The sequence below is a fragment of the Mugil cephalus genome, chromosome 1 (genome assembly GCF_022458985.1).
Source record: "Mugil cephalus isolate CIBA_MC_2020 chromosome 1, CIBA_Mcephalus_1.1, whole genome shotgun sequence".
Classification (NCBI taxonomy): Eukaryota; Metazoa; Chordata; class Actinopteri; order Mugiliformes; family Mugilidae; genus Mugil; species Mugil cephalus.
In genome coordinates, this window is record NC_061770.1 from 4,606,967 (window position 1) to 4,626,263 (window position 19,297).

The 19,297-nt window shown below is 39.7% G+C and overlaps 1 protein-coding gene across 1 annotated transcript; it reads right to left on the minus strand.

Annotated features, from left to right (window-relative positions):
• Positions 1-285: 285 nt before the first annotated feature.
• Positions 286-19,174, minus strand: dnajc5ab (DnaJ (Hsp40) homolog, subfamily C, member 5ab). The gene is made up of 5 exons (XM_047607001.1): positions 18,951-19,174; positions 5,356-5,529; positions 4,639-4,852; positions 3,794-3,965; positions 286-3,628 (listed from the first exon to the last, which is right to left on the minus strand). Exons 2-5 carry the CDS (start codon positions 5,460-5,462, stop codon positions 3,531-3,533), a joined length of 591 nt encoding a protein of 196 aa, XP_047462957.1. The 5' UTR covers positions 5,463-5,529; positions 18,951-19,174; the 3' UTR covers positions 286-3,530.
• Positions 19,175-19,297: the final 123 nt, after the last annotated feature.

The following is a 19,297-nucleotide window of genomic DNA, read 5'->3' on the forward strand; positions in this document are numbered from 1 at the left end:
ATACAAACTATGTAACGACGATATTCAAGTATATATTCAAAGGCATAAAACAATACTGGAATTTCATCTTACTAGTGTGTTGTGGTGTTCCACAGGGCAGTTATCTTGGTCCTCTTCTTTTCTTGTTATTTATGCTTTCCTTGTGGATTTTAGTTTGGAAGATGGGATTTTTTTTTCGTGTGCTTTCACAAATATTTTACAGTATTAATACAAAAGTAATATAAGTTGTCATAAATGCAAGCCTTTCTCCAATTAAATCAAAGAAAATTCCAGTGAGACAAGAGGTTCTGAAGCATCAGAAACATTTATTTTACAACAGTACATCAGATTTACCCATACGTCTGCCTGACAGATGCAAACATCAGTCCATGCTAAAAACAGAAAGCCTCTACATCTCTATGTACTGTGCCACTGCGTGTATATACAGCAGGTCAGCCATTTTGTCACTTCATTGTCAAAATGGTTCACATCTAAAATTCTATACATCCCCTTGTAGTTAATCAATTATTAAAAAGATAAGAAAAATAAAATAAATAAAATAATGCTTCAATATTATCATAATCTGGTCGCTATATTCACACTTACATCAGTTCTTATTATTTGTTATTATTTAAGATTGAGTAATGAAAGTATCTTGACTCCAAGTTTATGTTATTTCAGGCTTCACGCTGCATTCACTCATACACTGTTGCATGTTTGGTCAATAGAGGAAAAAATGTAAGAAATTAGGGTTGTGGTGTGGCATGTCAATGGTCACATGTCTAAAAGTACAAAACTAATCAAGTACAGAGTGAAAATGGAGTATGCAGGTTTCAGAAAAACACATTAAAAGGCCCTTAAAGGTATTTTAATCCTACACTGGACCAAAAGTCCAAATTAAAACTTTAACAAAAAACAACCAGGAATGAAAACCAGACAACATCAAACTGTGAATGGAATTCAAAGTCCTCAGTAAATCAGACAGGGCACATATTGTAACCACTTTGTTCTGTAGAGATGTATAAAAGAGTTGTGGTATTAAGTGGCAAAGATGATCAATAACTGGATTTAACTCCATTTCATTTTTTTTTTCTTGGGGCCTAAAACTGTGAACCTGCAAATTCTCTGAAACCTTTTGATATGAAATCTAAGAGTTGAGGTTAGCAGTGAAAAAAGACTTCATTTGCATTTACTGCACTCTCTCATGATATGTATAAATACATACTGAGTGTGTACTTCATTAAGAAATCAAAATACAGTGAATAAATTAGCGTGTTTGGTTCAGTGTAGGTTTTTTTGTTTACGAAAATGAAACTACTGACACAAACAACGACGATGTTTCTGATGCACCTGTGTTTTCTTATTACTGGACTGCTAGTTGTCTCTGACAAATACAGAACTACTAGTATTGTTTTAGTAAAATTATATCATAACTAGTCTGATTGTTGTAAACTGCCGTCCATTTGCTACGATGATTGCATTTTCTACAATGAACGATCAGGACTTTGGATATCAATGTCCTCCCTTCATTAACGACATAAATAAGAAAAACAAAACAAAAAAAGAGCAAATCTAGAGACAAGTGGAGGAAAAAGTGTTAAAATATCTGACCAACTCAAAGAAATACAGTGAAATCTAGACATACACTTTACACGACATGTACAGCATTTTTAACTTTTCACAAAACAAATTGAACACTAGAAACAAAAAAGGGGGCTCAATCAGTGTGTAATGTATGTTTATATATACTGTATGTTTGTACTGTGTGTATGTTCTTCTGGGTGACAGCAAGTGGTCACTAAAATATGTTAACGTCTACCAATAACACTGTACTCTGCTTTAATGTGAACGAGGAAGCTGATTAATTCACATGTGATTGAGAAAGTGAATTGAGGTTGAACATGAAGGAAGAAAAAAGTAAAGGAAGAAGAGGAAGAGGAGAGAAGACGTCAGTAAACCCACAGCGGAGCAGCATTAATTAAAAAAAAAAAAAAAAAAAAAAAAGATCTAATCACTGCCAAGAGTGATTATGTTTTCAATTAATAATGAGAGTAACTGATGAAGAGAAGAGCGCCCTGTGAGAGCAGAGAAGCCCAGTTTATATAATAAAAGTTTAGGAGTATTATTTGTCTGACTGGCTGGTGCTGACTTCCAGCTTCCTGTTTGATCATGGCCATGCGTGCCAGAGCTGATTGAGATTCAGCCCCAGCAGCTGCAAGTTTTCCAGTGTTTCCACAAGGAAGGACAGATGAATCTCAAGGCATTTCTGTCCAGCCGAGAATGGTTTGTGATGAAAGGCTAACTGGGGAACATGACTACACTGATTTTGCACCATTTGATTGAAAAAAGAAAAGCAATGGAACCTGAAGCCAGAGCAGCAGCTGTTGAAGTGTGATCTGCCCCCTCCTATCCCAATGTTCATGAGGGTATTGAGGACAAATAAACACCTACACCCCAACCGGGCCTGTCAACTCCTCCCTGAACATGCAGACAGGATCTCTGACCTAGTTGTTTCCCAGCAAGCTAAAACTAGACAGTTTCCCATGCGCAGGTAGAAAAAATCCATGATTAATAAAATCCAGATGTTAGTTAACAAATTGTTGAATGACAGGTAAAAAGAGCTTTTCTCTCTCTCTGTATTTCCTCCTGATTAGCTTCAAGGACACTTAACGTCCAGATATGGTCCAAACAGCCATGTGTGCAGGAAGCTGTTTGTTTGTTGTCTGTTTAATGTGGTCACATACAGCAGCACGTATGCTCACTGCATACATGTAGCAGAGCGTATCACATATTTGTGGCTGGGTGTGGACGGCCAGGGCAAACCACGGAAGATAAGAAAAGGCTGTTAAACGTATGCGGGAAGCGTAAATTTTAGATTCATGCAAGACGAAAGCAAAAACAATCTCCTCTCCAACATTACGACAGATTCTTTAAATTGTGCTGGTTTTCTTGCTAAAAAGATTGAAAGTAATTGGCTGGGGATTGAATTTTCTATCTTACACCACAACGGCACATGACAAAAGCATTACTGTTAAGCTTTACGACTTATCTTAAGTGTGGTTGTTGCTCAGTGTGGTCACCTAGAATGTATACGCAATCTTGCTCAACAAACCCGTCACAACAATTTATAAACATAAAATTTTTTCAGTCATTTTTGACGTATTTTATCAGGCTGCATGTATGTAGATCCATATTGTCATGTATTTAATAAATGTGTCTCCAAGGTTGGACAGGGTCGTTTGTGTTTTGCTGGGAGAAGTTGATTTAGTCTCTTTCTCTCCCTTTCTCTCCTCATGTCTTCCTCACTCCTCCACCCCTCTTTAACCGCACCTCAACAACATTTGGCTGAGTGGTAGTAGTATTTGCTGGTGTGTGTGCGTGCGCGTGCATGTGTGTTTCTGCGTGTGGAGGAAGAAGGAAACCGACGATAAAGTGTTAAAAGTGTGTGCAGAATATGCATCCGTCCTGTGATTATGGTGGAGCCAGTTGTGTGTGTTGGCGGCTGATAATGTAGCAGTGATGAAGTGTGACGTGTGTCATTGTGTGTGTGTTTAGTATGTGTCGGTCTTGTAGCTTTGGTGGGCATCAGAGGTGAGCTGGGTGGTTTCTGTGGCTGAAGACGGCTGCATCACGATGGGCTCACCGCCATCTGGGGACAACACACACGCACCCACATATGAAATCAACAAGACAATGAAACTATAAAAGACAAAAAAGTCATGATCGTGGACATGAACCTTAATTGTTTGTGTGATTCTGTGATAATATCACAGAAAGACAGTCTGTTTTTTTTTTTTTAACCTCTCCTCCTCACCTCTCTCGTCAGCGGTCATCTGGGCCTCGAGGTCCTCGGGGGAGACGTAGAACTCGGGCTCTTGGTCCATGGGCGGCCGAGGTTTACATTTTCCGCAGCAGCAGTTACAGCAGCAACATAGGCAACAGCAGAAATAACAGCCCGTGGCCAGGCAGCAGAACACGAACAGGCCCTGTGGGACGAAGACGAAGAGGAGAGAGATTTACAACTGACTGACAAAGCTGAGCAGCTGCAAATAAACAAAACAAAACAAAAAAAAAAAAACAAGGAAGATTTTTTTTTTGTATATACATGATAAAGTGAACATTAAGTGAACAAATCAAAGACAGTGGATGTATTTTTTTTTGACACAGATCATATTTTCCTGTGCCATTTATTCCTATTTACTTTTTCAACAATTCAGTCTGATTGTAGATTGAATTGTGATTCATTGATATATGTAGGTGATGTTAATCACAGCTGTTTGAATTTTGAAAACTTTTGAATTTTCCCTTTGGTGGCTCAGTATAGATAGACATCATTTGACACAGAAATAATCACTGGAGCTACTAAAATAAAATAAACTGTTAAATATAGTCGTATCTTTCAGTTGAAATACACAAATATAATATATAAACAATGCACTACAAAGTTAGCACTGACATCTAAAGAACACGACACCATTATTCATGCCCACATCATGTGAAACAACCATCCCTGATTACATTTCATTTGTAAAACTGCAAACACAGTTTCATTTTAAAACCTTTGTCCCAAACCTCTTCCTTGAATCAAAGACAAAGGCAGAAGCTGCTTTGTAGGACATGCATTAGCCTCACAAAGTGCTTCACTGTGTCCCAACGTACCTTCGCCCACCAGCTGGACAGAACAAAGTAGGTGTTGACATTTTCCTCTCCGAACTGTTCCGCCACATAGAGGCCCAGCGAGCCATATTTGTCGTAGATGTTCTTTTTAGTGGCGTCGACCAGGATGGAGTGGGCGTTGTTGATTTCCTTGAACTTTTCGGCTGCATCTGGATTGTCTGGGTTTTTATCTGGGTGAAACTTCAGTGCCAATTTCCTGTAAAGAGAAACAGAGAATGGAGGACTCAGCTCAGTGGGGGCTACTGCTCTTTTTGTCACTCTTCCGAAGCAGAACAACAATGACTTATAATTAATTTCTTAATAATTAACATGCATCTCACAAAGTACGGAGGCTGTAGGTAGTGACTGTGTGCAGACTTTGAGCTAAGACAATTTTGTCAAACTATTTCATGACCCAGGACAGATTTTCATTCTCGATGATTTCAGTATTGAACCACTGCACAGACAAGGCTGAATACTGAACATTTAGAAACATGGAGCTGTGGCTGTTACTGTTAAAAACAGTGAGGAAGTAAAAAATAAAATCAGTAAACGTGGTGATCAGGAAGACATCACTAAACAATCACTGCCACTCACCTGTTTATTTCAGGATACATTTTAACACTTAAAGGAACATGTTGCAGGACTCTGACGCCCTCTAGTGGGTCACAAATTAAAACATTCCTATGCTCTCCTGTTTGTGTGTGAATCAACACATACCTGTAACACTTCTTGATGTCCTCTGTTGTGGCATTCTTGTCGACTCCCAGGACAGCATACAGTGATTCCCCTGATGTGGAGAGAGCCCTCTGTCTCTGATGGTCCATGGCCTCTGTCTCTCTCTTTCTCTTTGTTCCTTCTCTTACTAGCTCCCTCGCTCACTCAGCCTCTCACCTGTCAGATAAAAATAGATTAGTCGCAACAATTCTCACCTCAAAGCCCTTTTCACTTTCCTTCTTCCACATATTCTCTCTTATACCATTTTGCCGTGTCATTTAGAGTGGGAATTAAATAACCTGATGAAGACAATGTATTCTACATGTTTTGGATTTTTTCATTCTATTTTATTTAGTTTCCTTTGTGTTGGTAATTAGTCAATGAATCAATTGTTTAATCCACAAGATGTCATATAAACTGTGGGAAACCAAACCCTGGCATGAAACAGAATAACAATAAAATACAAGGTTCACATCGGAGAAACTGCAACCAGACAATGAGGCTTCTTTACTTGATAAATGTCACGTTCAGTATCTCAGCCCTAGTTTCAATTAATCTTAAACAAATTGCCCTCCAGTTCCCAAATGCCACCTCAGACCTGTCACCTTTCAGACTCAGTGTGCCCACTCAATCCATTAAGCCTTCCTGGTGCTGACAGAATTATACTAAGACAGTTTCTTCTCTGGCTTTTAGAGGCTTAGATCGGAACAAAACCGGAGCTGGGCTGGAATCTGAGGAAACTCTGAGAACACAAACAGCTTTGATCAGGGGGGTTTACACAGGATTTTCAAGTAAATAAAATCAGAGCACATTTGGAAGGAATGATTAAGACCAAATGGACGGCTCCCTCCACCTCGTTACGCTGACTGTAATGCTGCATTCACGGCCAGATGGTGACTGGCTTCCTCGTTAACGTGGCGTTGCGGGGTTTAAGGATCAGCAGAGGAAGAGAAAGCAATAAATAAGTTGAATCGGGGTAAGCCAAGTTCAAGTCACTCAACCTGCCCAGCAAGTGCATAAGGGAGAGTTTTTTTAACCTGTGGACTGAATACAGCGCAAGTCAACTGTCTGCAGCTACGGTGTCTAAACATGGGAGTCAGAAGTAAAGGGAGAGGCTTTTAGTTGAGACATTCAACTAAAAAAAATGCTCTCAATCCAAACAAGTTCTTCCACAATAGACATAAATGACAAATCACGAACCTCGAGGCACGTTTGAGGGTTCTATATAGGTCAGCTGACCTAAATGATTATTTGTGTGTAGCTTTTGAAGAGTACGGAGGGACTATTTTGAGAAACAGTATTGTTCGTAGGGAGGGAGCTGTAGAAAGTAAGTTATAAAAATGTTTTCCTTCATCTGCAATTTCACCATGGCAACGAGGCCACACTGCATTACAATTATGTTTGCATTACTTGTCTTGTTTAGGTGTGAAAGATCCTAGCAGACTTAGAGATGCTGCTGTAGATTAGTCCATCCAGTGGAGATACAATGAAAAACAAGACAATGTCCACCTGCTGCCAGTTTATGTGCAGCAGGAATGTATTTTATCATTAAGCCACTGAGCTACTGTGACCAAACCATTTCCTTCGTGTATCAATACAGTTCGTCTAATTCTAAGGACTCATGGTAAGCTAAGTCAACAAGAGCACACAGTCAACCTGCAAACACAGCACACCCTTTTGAAACAGTAACAACAGTTGCTCCAACGAACCAGCTCCAGGCAGGAAGTGAGTTGATAATAAGCCAGGTGAAGCAGTGGACCATATTCTCCCGAAGGACGTCCACTCCCTGACCTTTGAAGTGCACTAACTGAGCCTCGACGTTGACTGATGTGACCCTGTCAGACAGCAGGTGTAGGGGGGTTAGCAGGCTTAGAGACCACAGTAAGCCAGTCCAGCTCCACAGACATGCTTTAATTAACAAGAAAATAAGCTGCATGCTGTCTTCACAGCAGATCTGCACTTCTCTCTCCTCCAGTGATGAATTATCACACTGCGCTTCACAGACACAGACAGTCCTAATTCCTACTATACACACCTCCAAAGAGGAAATACATCAAAGCAATGCGCACTGACTTTACTCATAGGTGTTGGAAATTAATATTTTATATTAAGAAGTAAAATGTAAAATAAATGATCCAATATTTTTAATTTCAGGTGAGATATCTGGCCGAGTTCTTAAATCCATGTTTTACAAAAAGGGTTGAATGTTATATTAGCACTCTGACCAATCTTATCCATCATCTACCCATCGTATTCTGATTTACAAAGTCCTGGTTTGATTCAGTATCAATTCAGTTTTAGTTTTTTAAAATTTGGCTTAGTCATTAAAGAGATTTTAACAAAGCTGATGTTTCGGCATTTGTGGTATTTCCTCAATATTTTCCCTCCATCTTGTATATGTCTTCCCTTTTGTGGCGATACCCAGCCCTAGTGACCAGCACACATCACACAGTGTTTTTTGTGGCGTTGTGAATGGGTGCACACAAATAAAGGGACTTGTAGCAAAGTGGCAACAGTGGACTGAGACGGGGGAAAAAAACATGCAAAGTGAATAGGTACCAAGTTTGACTAATCTTGACTTTGAGGAGACGTGACTAAGGCGAGAACCAATCGTAGCGACAGATACAACTGACATATGACACCGAGTTCCCCATATGTTTACTGTGGTCAGTCCACACTTCACAACTTTGGTTCCTTCTACCAAATTGATCCTGCTGAAAGCAGAGCTGAAGTAGTGGTGACGGCAAGACGAGCTAGAACCGTTAATATTTTTATGTTCTACGTGTTTCACTTGGAAACATGTGGTGGGGAATTTACCAGCAGCTGTCAGCTACAGAAACATGTGGGACAAGTAAACGGCTTTTCTATGTGAAGGGGGCTGAAGACATTGGCGTTTTTGTGAAGGGCATAGAGCATTTCCTAATCACTTCCTACGTGTATTTGGCATTCCAGTTGTGTAATTTCATTACCTTTTACCTGATGTTGGGGTGAAATGAAATGAAAAGTTTAACTGAGGCAGTGAACAGGAGGAGGTTAACTTTAGCAGACTGTCGCTGGATAATCTTAAACAGAGGATGAGAGGAAGGCATTTTATGGATTATGACTGAGCATGAAGAGACATTAGTCATGCACGAAGGTGGCATATTGTGTAGGGAATATAACGATGACAAAAAATGGGGCCTCTATGGCACCAGATGGCTGTTATTGCCATGGCAACCCTCCGATGCCTCAACAACATGTCTGACAACACAACGATTTAACGCCTCACTAAATCCCGCCCACTACTGTGCACTGGATTAGCCACTCGCAACACACATTCACACCACCTGACTGGGATTAGCCAATGAGGGCGATTCATCAGTACTCCAGGGATTATCAACACACTGTGAGGCTGTGCTATGTATGTATGTGTGTTTGTGTGTAGTGAATAATAACATCCAACCACCAACAGCACAAAGCTAAACTAAAGACTCTTTCCTGAGCTAAGTGGCCAATGAGATTTTGTCTTGGTGAGTGATCTAAAAGAACAAACGGACCGGAAGGAACTAATGAGTGTGACAGCATATGGGCCTTAACGTGTCACACGTTATGTCTCACACTCATTTACTTTACTGAATTGTATCCATAAGGGGATTTTCATCAAGAACCATCAGAAAGTTATCATTCTGCAACATGAGATATTGCTGCATTTGGACACTAGCACTCCACTAATAATCTGAATAAAAGACAGAGTAAGACAGAGTAAACATGCCTGCTGTGTGGTCCTTCACTCTCCTTCCAGCCCCGGGTCAACTCACTTTCACAGTAAACACAGTGAGACCGACAAAAATGTGGATCATCAAATCAAATCGAAGGACAACTAGACTTGACAATGATCCATACGAGCTAATAAAGAACAAATGGTCCATCAAGAAAAAACTGCTACATCTGTTGTATTTCGGCCATATCCACACGTAGCAGAATGATCTTTTTACCTCTGGTTTTCCTTGGCATCGTTTCAAGAACTTGGTAAATATCGATCCATTGTAAAACTGCATCTAGTGGCAGAAAGGCTGTAGTACATATCCCAGGCCTATGTGTGGCGCTGTTTATGATACAGAAAGAAGAAGCAGAGCATGCACATCCACCCTGCACGCCGTACTCAAACATGCAGTGTATAGATACGTACAGTAACAGTATATATTGCCCTAGCCACCCAACAAGGGTCAATATCTGATGTAGTCTACTAATTACGCAATCTATAAAACATAAGCATTTAGTTTCAAAGTTGTGCTGCACCCACTGATACAACAGTGAACGATAACGCATGTTGTGTACCTAAAAATAACCAAAGAAAAGGAAAAGACATAGTGCCACTGATGGTCCAGTCCTTTCTCTTGAAGACTGTTTGCTTTGTACCGATTAGGCGACAGTTTGAATTTCATGTCTACAAAGTTGTGTTGAGTCACTTCCTGTTGTGGTCTCATGATTATTCTGAAAATCAGGAGTCAAAAAACGTCTTATGTCTCTGTGACATTCACGACTTCTGTATATAAACCAAATGTCAAAGCAATCAAGTCTGAACAGGATTTGGTTTAATACTTTTTGAGGAATGATAGTGATATTATTCAATTATTCAAGTTATCATGGCCGATTACTGACATGATCTCACGAGGGAAGCAGATGTACCCAAAGCAGACTCTGACGCAACCACTTAGTTCATTATACTTTGTGGTGAAAAGCTGTTTTAATGTCTGTCAGCTACCCTTTACTGTTCCTTGGTAACCCCATTATCTTCTCTCGTTGGTTGGTTACCATGAAAGCACTGACATGTCATCCAGATTTTAAGTCTGAAATAGCCAATATGTCTTATAGTAATTTGCTGAGTCTACGAGTGTTGCAGGTGGTTTAGGAGCGGATGCGTAAAGCCCTCACAGCATCAGATGATCCGACTCAACCTCGGTTCGTGTAAACAGTTTAACAGTTCAGCATCAACTTGAATTCCTCGTAACTCCAGTTACTAGAAACATGATTTAGTCACCCAAATGCTTGACCAATCAAACTACAGTACTTCAGTTAAACAAGCAAAACCTGACAGGATAAGTGTCTGACTTTTTGTCTTTCTTTAACCTCTATTTATTCAGGGAAGGTTCACTGAACACCCAGGTTATTTCCCAGCAACGCCCATACACATTGTCCAGTACAACAAAGTATTTTCCACCATAGATGGACTACATATTGTTTAATTGTTTACTATGATTTGGTTGTTGACATTAAAGCTAAGCCATGATTATATCATTTGAATGTGAATCTGTGTAGTTACCTCTGTAGAACAGTGGTGGGTGACCTGCTGTGAAAAACTAGGAAACAGAAAATTCCAAGCTTGTGTACACAAACTGCTGAGATGACACAAAAATGATTTTTAAAAACACATGACGCTCAGTTATTCTAGACCAGGGCTGGGCAATTCATTTCTACAGCCGAACCAACGACAACTTCAACTTAATTCTGCTCAATTTTCTCCCATTGTAAAAAGCAGTAAATTATATATTTTGATAAGCTGCTACTGGAAACCAGAAGTATAAGAATATTCTGTAAATTTTTATTTAAATTTATGAAATTGGTGTAGGTTGAAGAAGAAAATAAAAAACAATCGATCTGTAGTTTTGGATATGACGCTAGGGCTGAACGATATGGGCAAAATTTTGTATCTCAATATTCATGCCAGATATCTCGACGATAGAATATGACCACGGGTTCGGTGAAAACCAAGCATTTTTCAGAAAAATAAAAACATCATAAAACAAAGAAATGTGGAAAGTGCAATTTTATTTTTCAGAACTCACTGCCAGTCACCAACATTAACATAAATTTTGAATAAATAAATTACATACATGCATTACGTGAGACGTGTTGTGTCAGGTGGTGAAACAGTTTGTTGTGCTACTTTGCTTTGTTGCAATTTTTGCTAAGCACGACCTGCACAACGCCTCACTCCGGTTAACATCGTCCTTTTTGAATCCAAAATACCTCCAAATAATGGAGGATGATTTATGTTTTGACACCAAGTCAGATCCTGCACCGTCACCGGCCGCATTATGTTCCGCACTCGTTTTCTTTCTTTTTAATTTCCCCACTGTGCCACTGTGTAAAAATGGTGTTTGTTGTGACCGCCAGACCTGTACATGCAGGGCGAGCGCGGGGAGGGGAAATCTATATCGTCGCTTTTTGATATTAATATCTTGAATGTTCATATCTAGAAATAGATACGATAACGATATATCGTTCAGCCCTATATGATGCATTAGAGTATTGGAAACTTTGTCCTCTTTGGAAAGCTTAGGAGGACCAAGGAGGGACCATGTAGCTATATGAATTATTTTCTGTATCTCAATAGATCTAAACAAAGGCTTAGGTAAAATAGATAAACTGTCTCAATCATCCTTTTTGAAGAATAACGAATGCAGATTCTAACAGCCATGACGTATTACGTACGTCATTGTTTTTCAAAATAAAAGCAACATAGTTGTATTGCATGCACAGGATAAATACTTGTTCATTTGTGTTTATGACTGATATACCATGGGCCAGATAGGGATGACCAATACACAATTCACCAGATACTGTCTGTGTGCTGCGCCAGAATGAAATACAGAAAGTGCAAATGAATGTAAATTATGCAGGAAGTGCATTCAACTTGATTCCACTGTGCTGATGCTTGCACACGCATGCACACACACACACACACACACACACACACACACATCACTGTAGTGATTTAACATTTTAAATACAACATAACTATACACAAAGTGCAGCGACATATGGACATTACTGCAAAATATGAACATAAGCAGATCCAAGTTCCAAAATCAAACCTGTGAATACGACAATTACACACACCTTTCAGTGAAATGAACATCTGTCTGCAGCACAAAACACAACACGGCTCTCCAGACACGGCGCGCGCACACACACACAGTAAATCTCTTACTTTGCAGATAACCAACAGGCCATTTTGTTCTCAAAATGTGCCTGGTTAACAAACAGACACTACAACTACCAGCAGTAGGCTGATGCAGGTTGAGCAATACCTGCAATAGGTTTTATTCAAATGGACATTTTTATGCAACCTTAATTCAAGTGTCTGATGAATTATGAATGTGCCTTCTTTCCATTAAGTTATTACACCAATCAGGCATAACAAATATGGCCAGTGACAGGAGACGTAAATAACACGGACCATCTTGTGACAATGCAGTGTTCTGCTGGAAAACTTTTGGACCTGTCATTCATGTAGATGTTACTTAGACATGCACCACCCACCTAGACCAGACCAGACCACACACCTCATAGCAATGACACTCCTTGATACTGAATGTCCAATGTTGGTTTTGTAAGTAGGCACAGATGCAATAAAATGTAATTGCAAGGTAGATATTTTCAATATTCGACCTTGGCCTAGTCCCACCTGGAAGAAACTGAGGTGCAGCACATCCAGCCCATAAATAGACTCCTGCTGGACGTGCCGACACACAGAACAGTACAGACTAAATACCGATCCTCCATGAAAGATGGGCCGGGGAAACATTTGGGTTTGAAAGTGAACTCCCTAACATCCTCACTGTTCACTGTGAAACGCTGCTGTCTTTTCCAGTTCAGTTTGAGGAGCTCATCAGGGAAGTGCACTTCTCTCAGGTCCAATTCTTGCTTTAACTCTCCAATAGAGAAACAGACAAGGATCAAGGCACAAACAAACACAGGAACATAAATGATCTGAAGGCAAAACACCGACATTCATCGGTTTATATGTTCATTTTGCTTCCCAGCTGATGAAGATGCACCAGTTGTTTCATTTCAAACATGTACTGAAGCTTTCTCTTTCACTGTATTCACATTCGTCTTTCACTTCTCCTCCGTCACTCCTATTATCCTCACACTCACCGTGTCTCCCTTCCTGTTCTCCATCTTTGTCATCGCTTCCTCATTAACCTGTGACACGTCTTCTCCTCTCCTTCCTCATTCTCACATTGTATTTTTCTGTCTTCTCCAATCCTGCTCTTGCCACATTCGTACCACTCTTCACTGCTTTCCATTGCCCCTCTTTTCGCTCGGCTCTGCCACCACCACATTATGGCCACTTTCATCTTTCAATCTCATACACCATCTTCTCTCCAAGCGCCATTTCAACATCTGCTTGCCTGTCTCCTTCTTTTCAGCCCTACTTGCCATCTGGGGGTGATTAAAAACCCCCTTAAAGCATAAAAGATTTGTTTTGCTTTTTTCTTAAAGTAAAAGGACAGAAATGTTTGATGTAATTTTATCAAAACCCTATATTGTTGTCACACATCCTCTTCAGCTCATCTTTCATTGTTCTCCTTCTTCTAGAAATGAAATGAAATGACGTGTAGCTTTGAGACCAAGACCAAGAAATGTGTTCACTCTGACAAAAACCTAAAGATCAAGCCACAACTACCATGTGAGGACTAAAAACACTTAGAGGGAGGGTAACTACAAGTTAGGAGAATTAGACTATGAATGTATACAACATGTTTGACCATTTTATGCAAATGAAGCTTCAAAGTGAAAAAAAAAAACCCCTCTTGATTACAGAGTGTGTTTGACTCACTATTCATTCATTGAGGTCAGGTTACAAACATAGACACACACACACACACACACACTCAGCCATTCCTGCCTGACAACCAATAGATGGTAGCTCAATGCTACGGCTCACACAGTAAACACAGCTGTCACACACATGCATGCAAGGGAGGAAACTATGTTCTGGTGCATTCTGTTTTTCATTTGATGCTGATGGAGACACAGAGAAGAAAGGGTTAGCGTTATGTTGTTTGGTTGTTTTGGCCAGGTAATAACAATGATATTATTATTGTGATATGATGATGATGATATAATTCTATGATTAAAATGCAGTCGGCTTTGTGCTCATTTACAAGAGTTTCTTCGTTTGAAAAATATTAAAAAGCTTGTGAGAAAACTTCATTCATAGATATCATATTCAAATGCAATGATAATTAAATAAAATGTATTCGGAAAAGTTCTGTTATATTTTAGCAGTTAACCAAAAGATGACTTGACTAATCAAAAAGTGATGGTCAGATTATTTGACTGAATAAATGATCAGTTGTTGCATTGCTTGATTGAGCATGTAACCTGGTCCAACCTTTTGGATTAGTTTTGCGTCTGCCATCAATTTAAATTTGAATTTTAGTTTTTTCACTTAATACAGTTGCACAGAAGCCAGACTCAGTTCTGATCAAAATATAACTTTGTTAACACACAATTTAGATTAGATTTTATTATGCTGTTGATTTCATCTGAGAAAAAAAAAATACCTCTGCAAACAACTAATCCTACCAATCCGTGTCATTTAGCTGTAAACAAATTCAGCTCCATGGCCTGTATGACTGGGGCACACGCGATCGGGGAGATTACAGTATAACATAAAAAAGTAATTATGAATCATCAGGGGAATTTTGCACTATATCTGACATCACCGTCCTGTGCAAAGTAAAAAAAAAAAAATGGCAAAAAAGTCAAAATCTGTAGTCCTCGTGAACGACATGAGTGTTGGTGGAAGCTGATAATCAACTACTGAAGCTGCGTGAACCACAGCTTTGATTTGCTTCGAACCAGCAGCAAAATATCTTCAACAGGAAGTAATTTAAGTTCATAGTCCTAACAAGAACCATGCCAGCCCTTGTTCAGAAAGCTGAACATTAAAATGAATTAGATGGGAGAAGAACGCGGAAACAAAGTAGGTCTGAACACGTGTCTATAAGACCATTGTTCTGAGCAAAGGTCGCCTATATACAAATTAGACACACACACACACACACACACACACACTTTCCCATCCGTCCAAATCTTGGCAGAGGTATTGCAGAAAGGCCAATCCAATTCATTAGCCAATGTCCAATCAGCTACCTGTCAGCAGGAGGAAACATTACAACAATAACCTGGACTTGGACACATTACAATGAGTAAACAGTATGTGGACATACTACACTCCAGTGAAAGTGCTGCTACCAAAATTCAGCAGAATGCATTATAAAAATCACTTTCTAAAGGTGTAATCAACAAATTTTTATAATTCAATAATCCTCATTCAATTCCAATACTCCCTGAAAATGTATAAACATGTGTCTGCTTATTCATTCCAGCAGTGCTGCACAAATACACCGCCTAAACAAACTAATTTCATTTGGCAGAAAACAATAATATTAGTTAGATTATCAATGTTTATCTGTGCTTTAAATTAACCTGTTCAAACAGAGACTTTTCAATCTTAGTACAACTTCGCTACCCCTGCTAAAATAACCTTCATTTAATACCAAATGTATTTTAAATGAATTGAGCTGAACCAGTCAGCTCAGGTGTAACTGTGATGCCAGCACACTTAAAATTACTGTTTTCTATTTAATCTTCACAGCTTCTCTTGTCACACAGGTCAGGTTGAGGTCATTTCACAGAGAAAGCTCCTGTAGAAACAATGCGGAGGGCGTCCACAGTCCACCACAACAACCTGCGTCAAACCACTGTCAAAGACGTGAGAGAAAAACAGGGTGGGGAGCGTGATGGAGATGAGACGGAGGCAGACAGAGGGGAGACCGTCGGGTCAGGCAGACGGACATGGAATGGCAGGCAGAAAGAAGTGATTAGTTCAGGCTGACAAAGAAATGGAGACAGAAAGTGCAAAGTGAAAGTGAATATATGACAGAGCCACGTGACTTGTGATCACAGGACTCTTACGCCATCATGTTTTAAGGACACGCTCCTGACAAGAATTGTCTCTCTGAAGGAAAACATTTTTTTAGTGCATGGCTGAGTTCTCTGATTAGCAGAGAGTACTTCATTGGGGTACTTTTACTGTTTTAATTACTCACAGTCAGACCAACTGATGAGCATTTGTCGTGTACCTGCATACAATGGTGAGTTTAGCTGCAGTGAGCCCAAGTGGATGCGACTAACTTGCAACTGAAAATTAGAAACGACACTGTGTCAGATGGAAATACAGTCCCTGTTAAATACAACACATTCTAAAAATATCACACTTTTACCAATTTCAAAATTAACTACATATATTCTTGTATTCTGACAAGAGTGCAGCCAGAGTTCCTGTCCAGCTAAGACAGGGAGTTGTCTTACGCAATTATATTTGAAATTTAGTTTGCGAATTATTTTCTTGATTGATTAATTAATTAATCATTTAGTCCGTGCTGCTACCTGCTGTCTCATTTTCAAGTAAAGGAAGCTGTGAATTCACATTTGAGAGGTTGAGATTTCTTCTTGACAGATTTATTGACCATAACTAGAATTCACATTTGGATACTGCTGATTTCACCACTGATTTTGACTCCCTCAGGCATTGAGTTACCTCGACCAGTAAAAACAAACACACTGAAAACTGAAAAACAAGTAAACGCTGTTAAAGTAATTGAATAGTTAAATTGAATTATTCTCTTTTGAGATGAATCCGAACATTTAAAAAGCACAAGATTTTAAAGATGTCAACTAACAACATATGCACATCGCTATAGAACATAATCTCTCTGTCATCTAATGAGTTGCACTATTTATACCCTTCAGTCATAAATCACGTCTATAAAACTCAGTTTTTGCAATTGTCTACAACTATAGCTGCTGAATGTGAACCCTGTAATCCTTCCATGTGAGGACACAAATGTCAATACCAAATGCCAATGAGCCAAACTAGGTATCCCAGCTGGGGGATAATTTTAGGTTTTCAGGGGTCATGGCAGAGAGAGACAGACAGAAAACTATTGAACCGAGCTACAGCAGCTACATGCAGATACAAAGTAGGTAAGGAAGAAGAAGTAATGTAAACGATACTATATCTACAACAGAAAGTAACAGACGGAACAGAAACGGACTTTTAGCAAAGCTGAAGTGGTTCATTGTTTAATCTAAATGTCTAGACAGAAAATGTGTGGGCAATTATTTTAATTAAACTAAAAACTGAACAGATTAACAATGACAGAAAGAATTATTAATAGAATTGTTCATAACTTTGGTACCAGTCTAACTGTTTAAATGATTTACTGAAATTAAAAAATCTGAGAAGCCATTTGAAGATACCTCTTTCTTGACCTTTTGCACATTATGTGATCAATAACCCATACCGAAAGTAAGCATTAACTGCAGCATTAGTTCTCTATTGCATTGAAGGCCCAGTGTGACCGCATTGTAGAGGCAGTAATCTCCCTCTCTGACCTACTATTGGTCTATTATCTAGGCACAACCTGATTTGATGTGACTGGTTTTTATATATGACTCACTGATGACCACTGTAGCAGATGATACAGATGACATCATCCACTATCTTCTGTTCCCCTAAACTCTTACACAGACCTGCTGAGTCAGACAAGAAATATGAGCTGGCCAAATGTTTCCTGGACACAAAAAAAGAGAGCTGATGACATGTATGCAATGCAATGCATGCATTAGTAAGAGTACTATGAATCCGTATATTGTATAAACTGGCACAACTATGAATCAATAGTATTCAAGGCTGCTACGAATACTACGAAAAATACAATATGAAAACTTTGTAAATGAATGAATGCAAAGTCTGTGGAATGATCCACACAAATCAATCAATCAATCAATCGATCATACCTGGTATTTTCTGCAATTTCTAAATAATCTAAATAAGACTATTCAGGTTAAGAAAGGTGCATTATATTGCAATTATTTCTGTCTTCAAAGAATCACTGAAAATAACCTGATGCATTGCTTGTTCGGGAAAACATATCACCAAGACTTTCAGTGGACCGAACTGCTGCCTGGGTTGCAATGACTAAAAACATCCCAACTGAACTGACACAATAGAGGTGGCCAAGGACCCCAAACTACTTACGATTTTGTAATAAAACCCTTACAAACATGTAACCACACACAGAGACAGTTTGTAATGCCACCTGCCACTACACACATCACATGCGGGCAAAGAAAGACAGCAGCTCTACTCCATCTGCTTCACAAACGCTCGTATAAAATACAATAATAGGAGCTGTCCCGTTAAGAACGATACAAAATAACCTACGATTTAACAATCGATTCTTTACGAACCTGGTTATTTCTTGGACATGCTTTTGATGAACGTGCAAGTTGCACCTGTCTCTCTAACATTGTAAAGACAGGCGTCAGCTTTGAGAGCGAAAAAGCTACAGACTGCAAATCCGGATTTATCCCGTGTTCCCCGTTTTACTCGACACTGGCTAAAATCGTGGCGTTTAAACTGACAATACTCGATCGGAGGTGAAACCTCTTGATCTGAACCCGGCGTATGTCTGAGATCACGTAACTTACTGTGGGGCTTTCGATTCGTGACTGGCAGCTAAACTAGAAATTACCGGTCGACTCGGGAGCCAACCCGTGGTTAAAGCGGATAATCTCCAGACACCGCATCAAAGGAACGCAACCAGCATCCATGTTGGTTAGCCAGCCTATAGCCTAGCTCACACTGAGAGATGTGGTTTGAATAAGCCAGCTAGCACTTAGCTCGCTAACTAATCCAAGGGCAGTAAAGCTGACTAATGTTAGCCTCTAGGCTAACTCTGTGCATTTCTTACCTTTTCTCCGCACTGGGCAGCGTGGCTTCCGTTTTTCTTAATAAGAAGCCTAGCTCGAGTGTTATAATACTCGCATCCCAGTTGCGCGTTGCTTTCCGCCGCTAAACCATTCAAATAGCCGGGTAGCGCAGCGACTGAGCTAACGGCTACTCCAGGAGAGAACGAGCTGTCAATCCGTGCAGGACAGGACGGTCGCGCGGAAAACCTCCCACTCTGCTCTCTGCTCGCTCCCGCTAACAGCAGGCGCGCTCACGACACAACAGAACATCAACACTCTACGTTAGTGATGTTCGATATCACCGATTTCCTTCCCGACCCGACACTGAGTAAATCTCATCCTGGTATCG

What these genes read in the sequence shown, in the direction of transcription:
- dnajc5ab (XM_047607001.1), bottom strand. Translation starts at nt 5,462, where the DNA reads ATGGACCATCAGAGACAGAGGGCTCTCTCCACATCAGGGGAATCACTG. An exon ending in GACATCAAGAAGTGTTACAG is followed by an intron (nt 4,853 to 5,355) that starts GTATGTGTTGAT and finishes TTCTCTTTACAG; the next exon opens with GAAATTGGCACTGAAGTTTC. An exon ending in TGTCCAGCTGGTGGGCGAAG is followed by an intron (nt 3,966 to 4,638) that starts GTACGTTGGGAC and finishes TTCGTCCCACAG; the next exon opens with GGCCTGTTCGTGTTCTGCTG.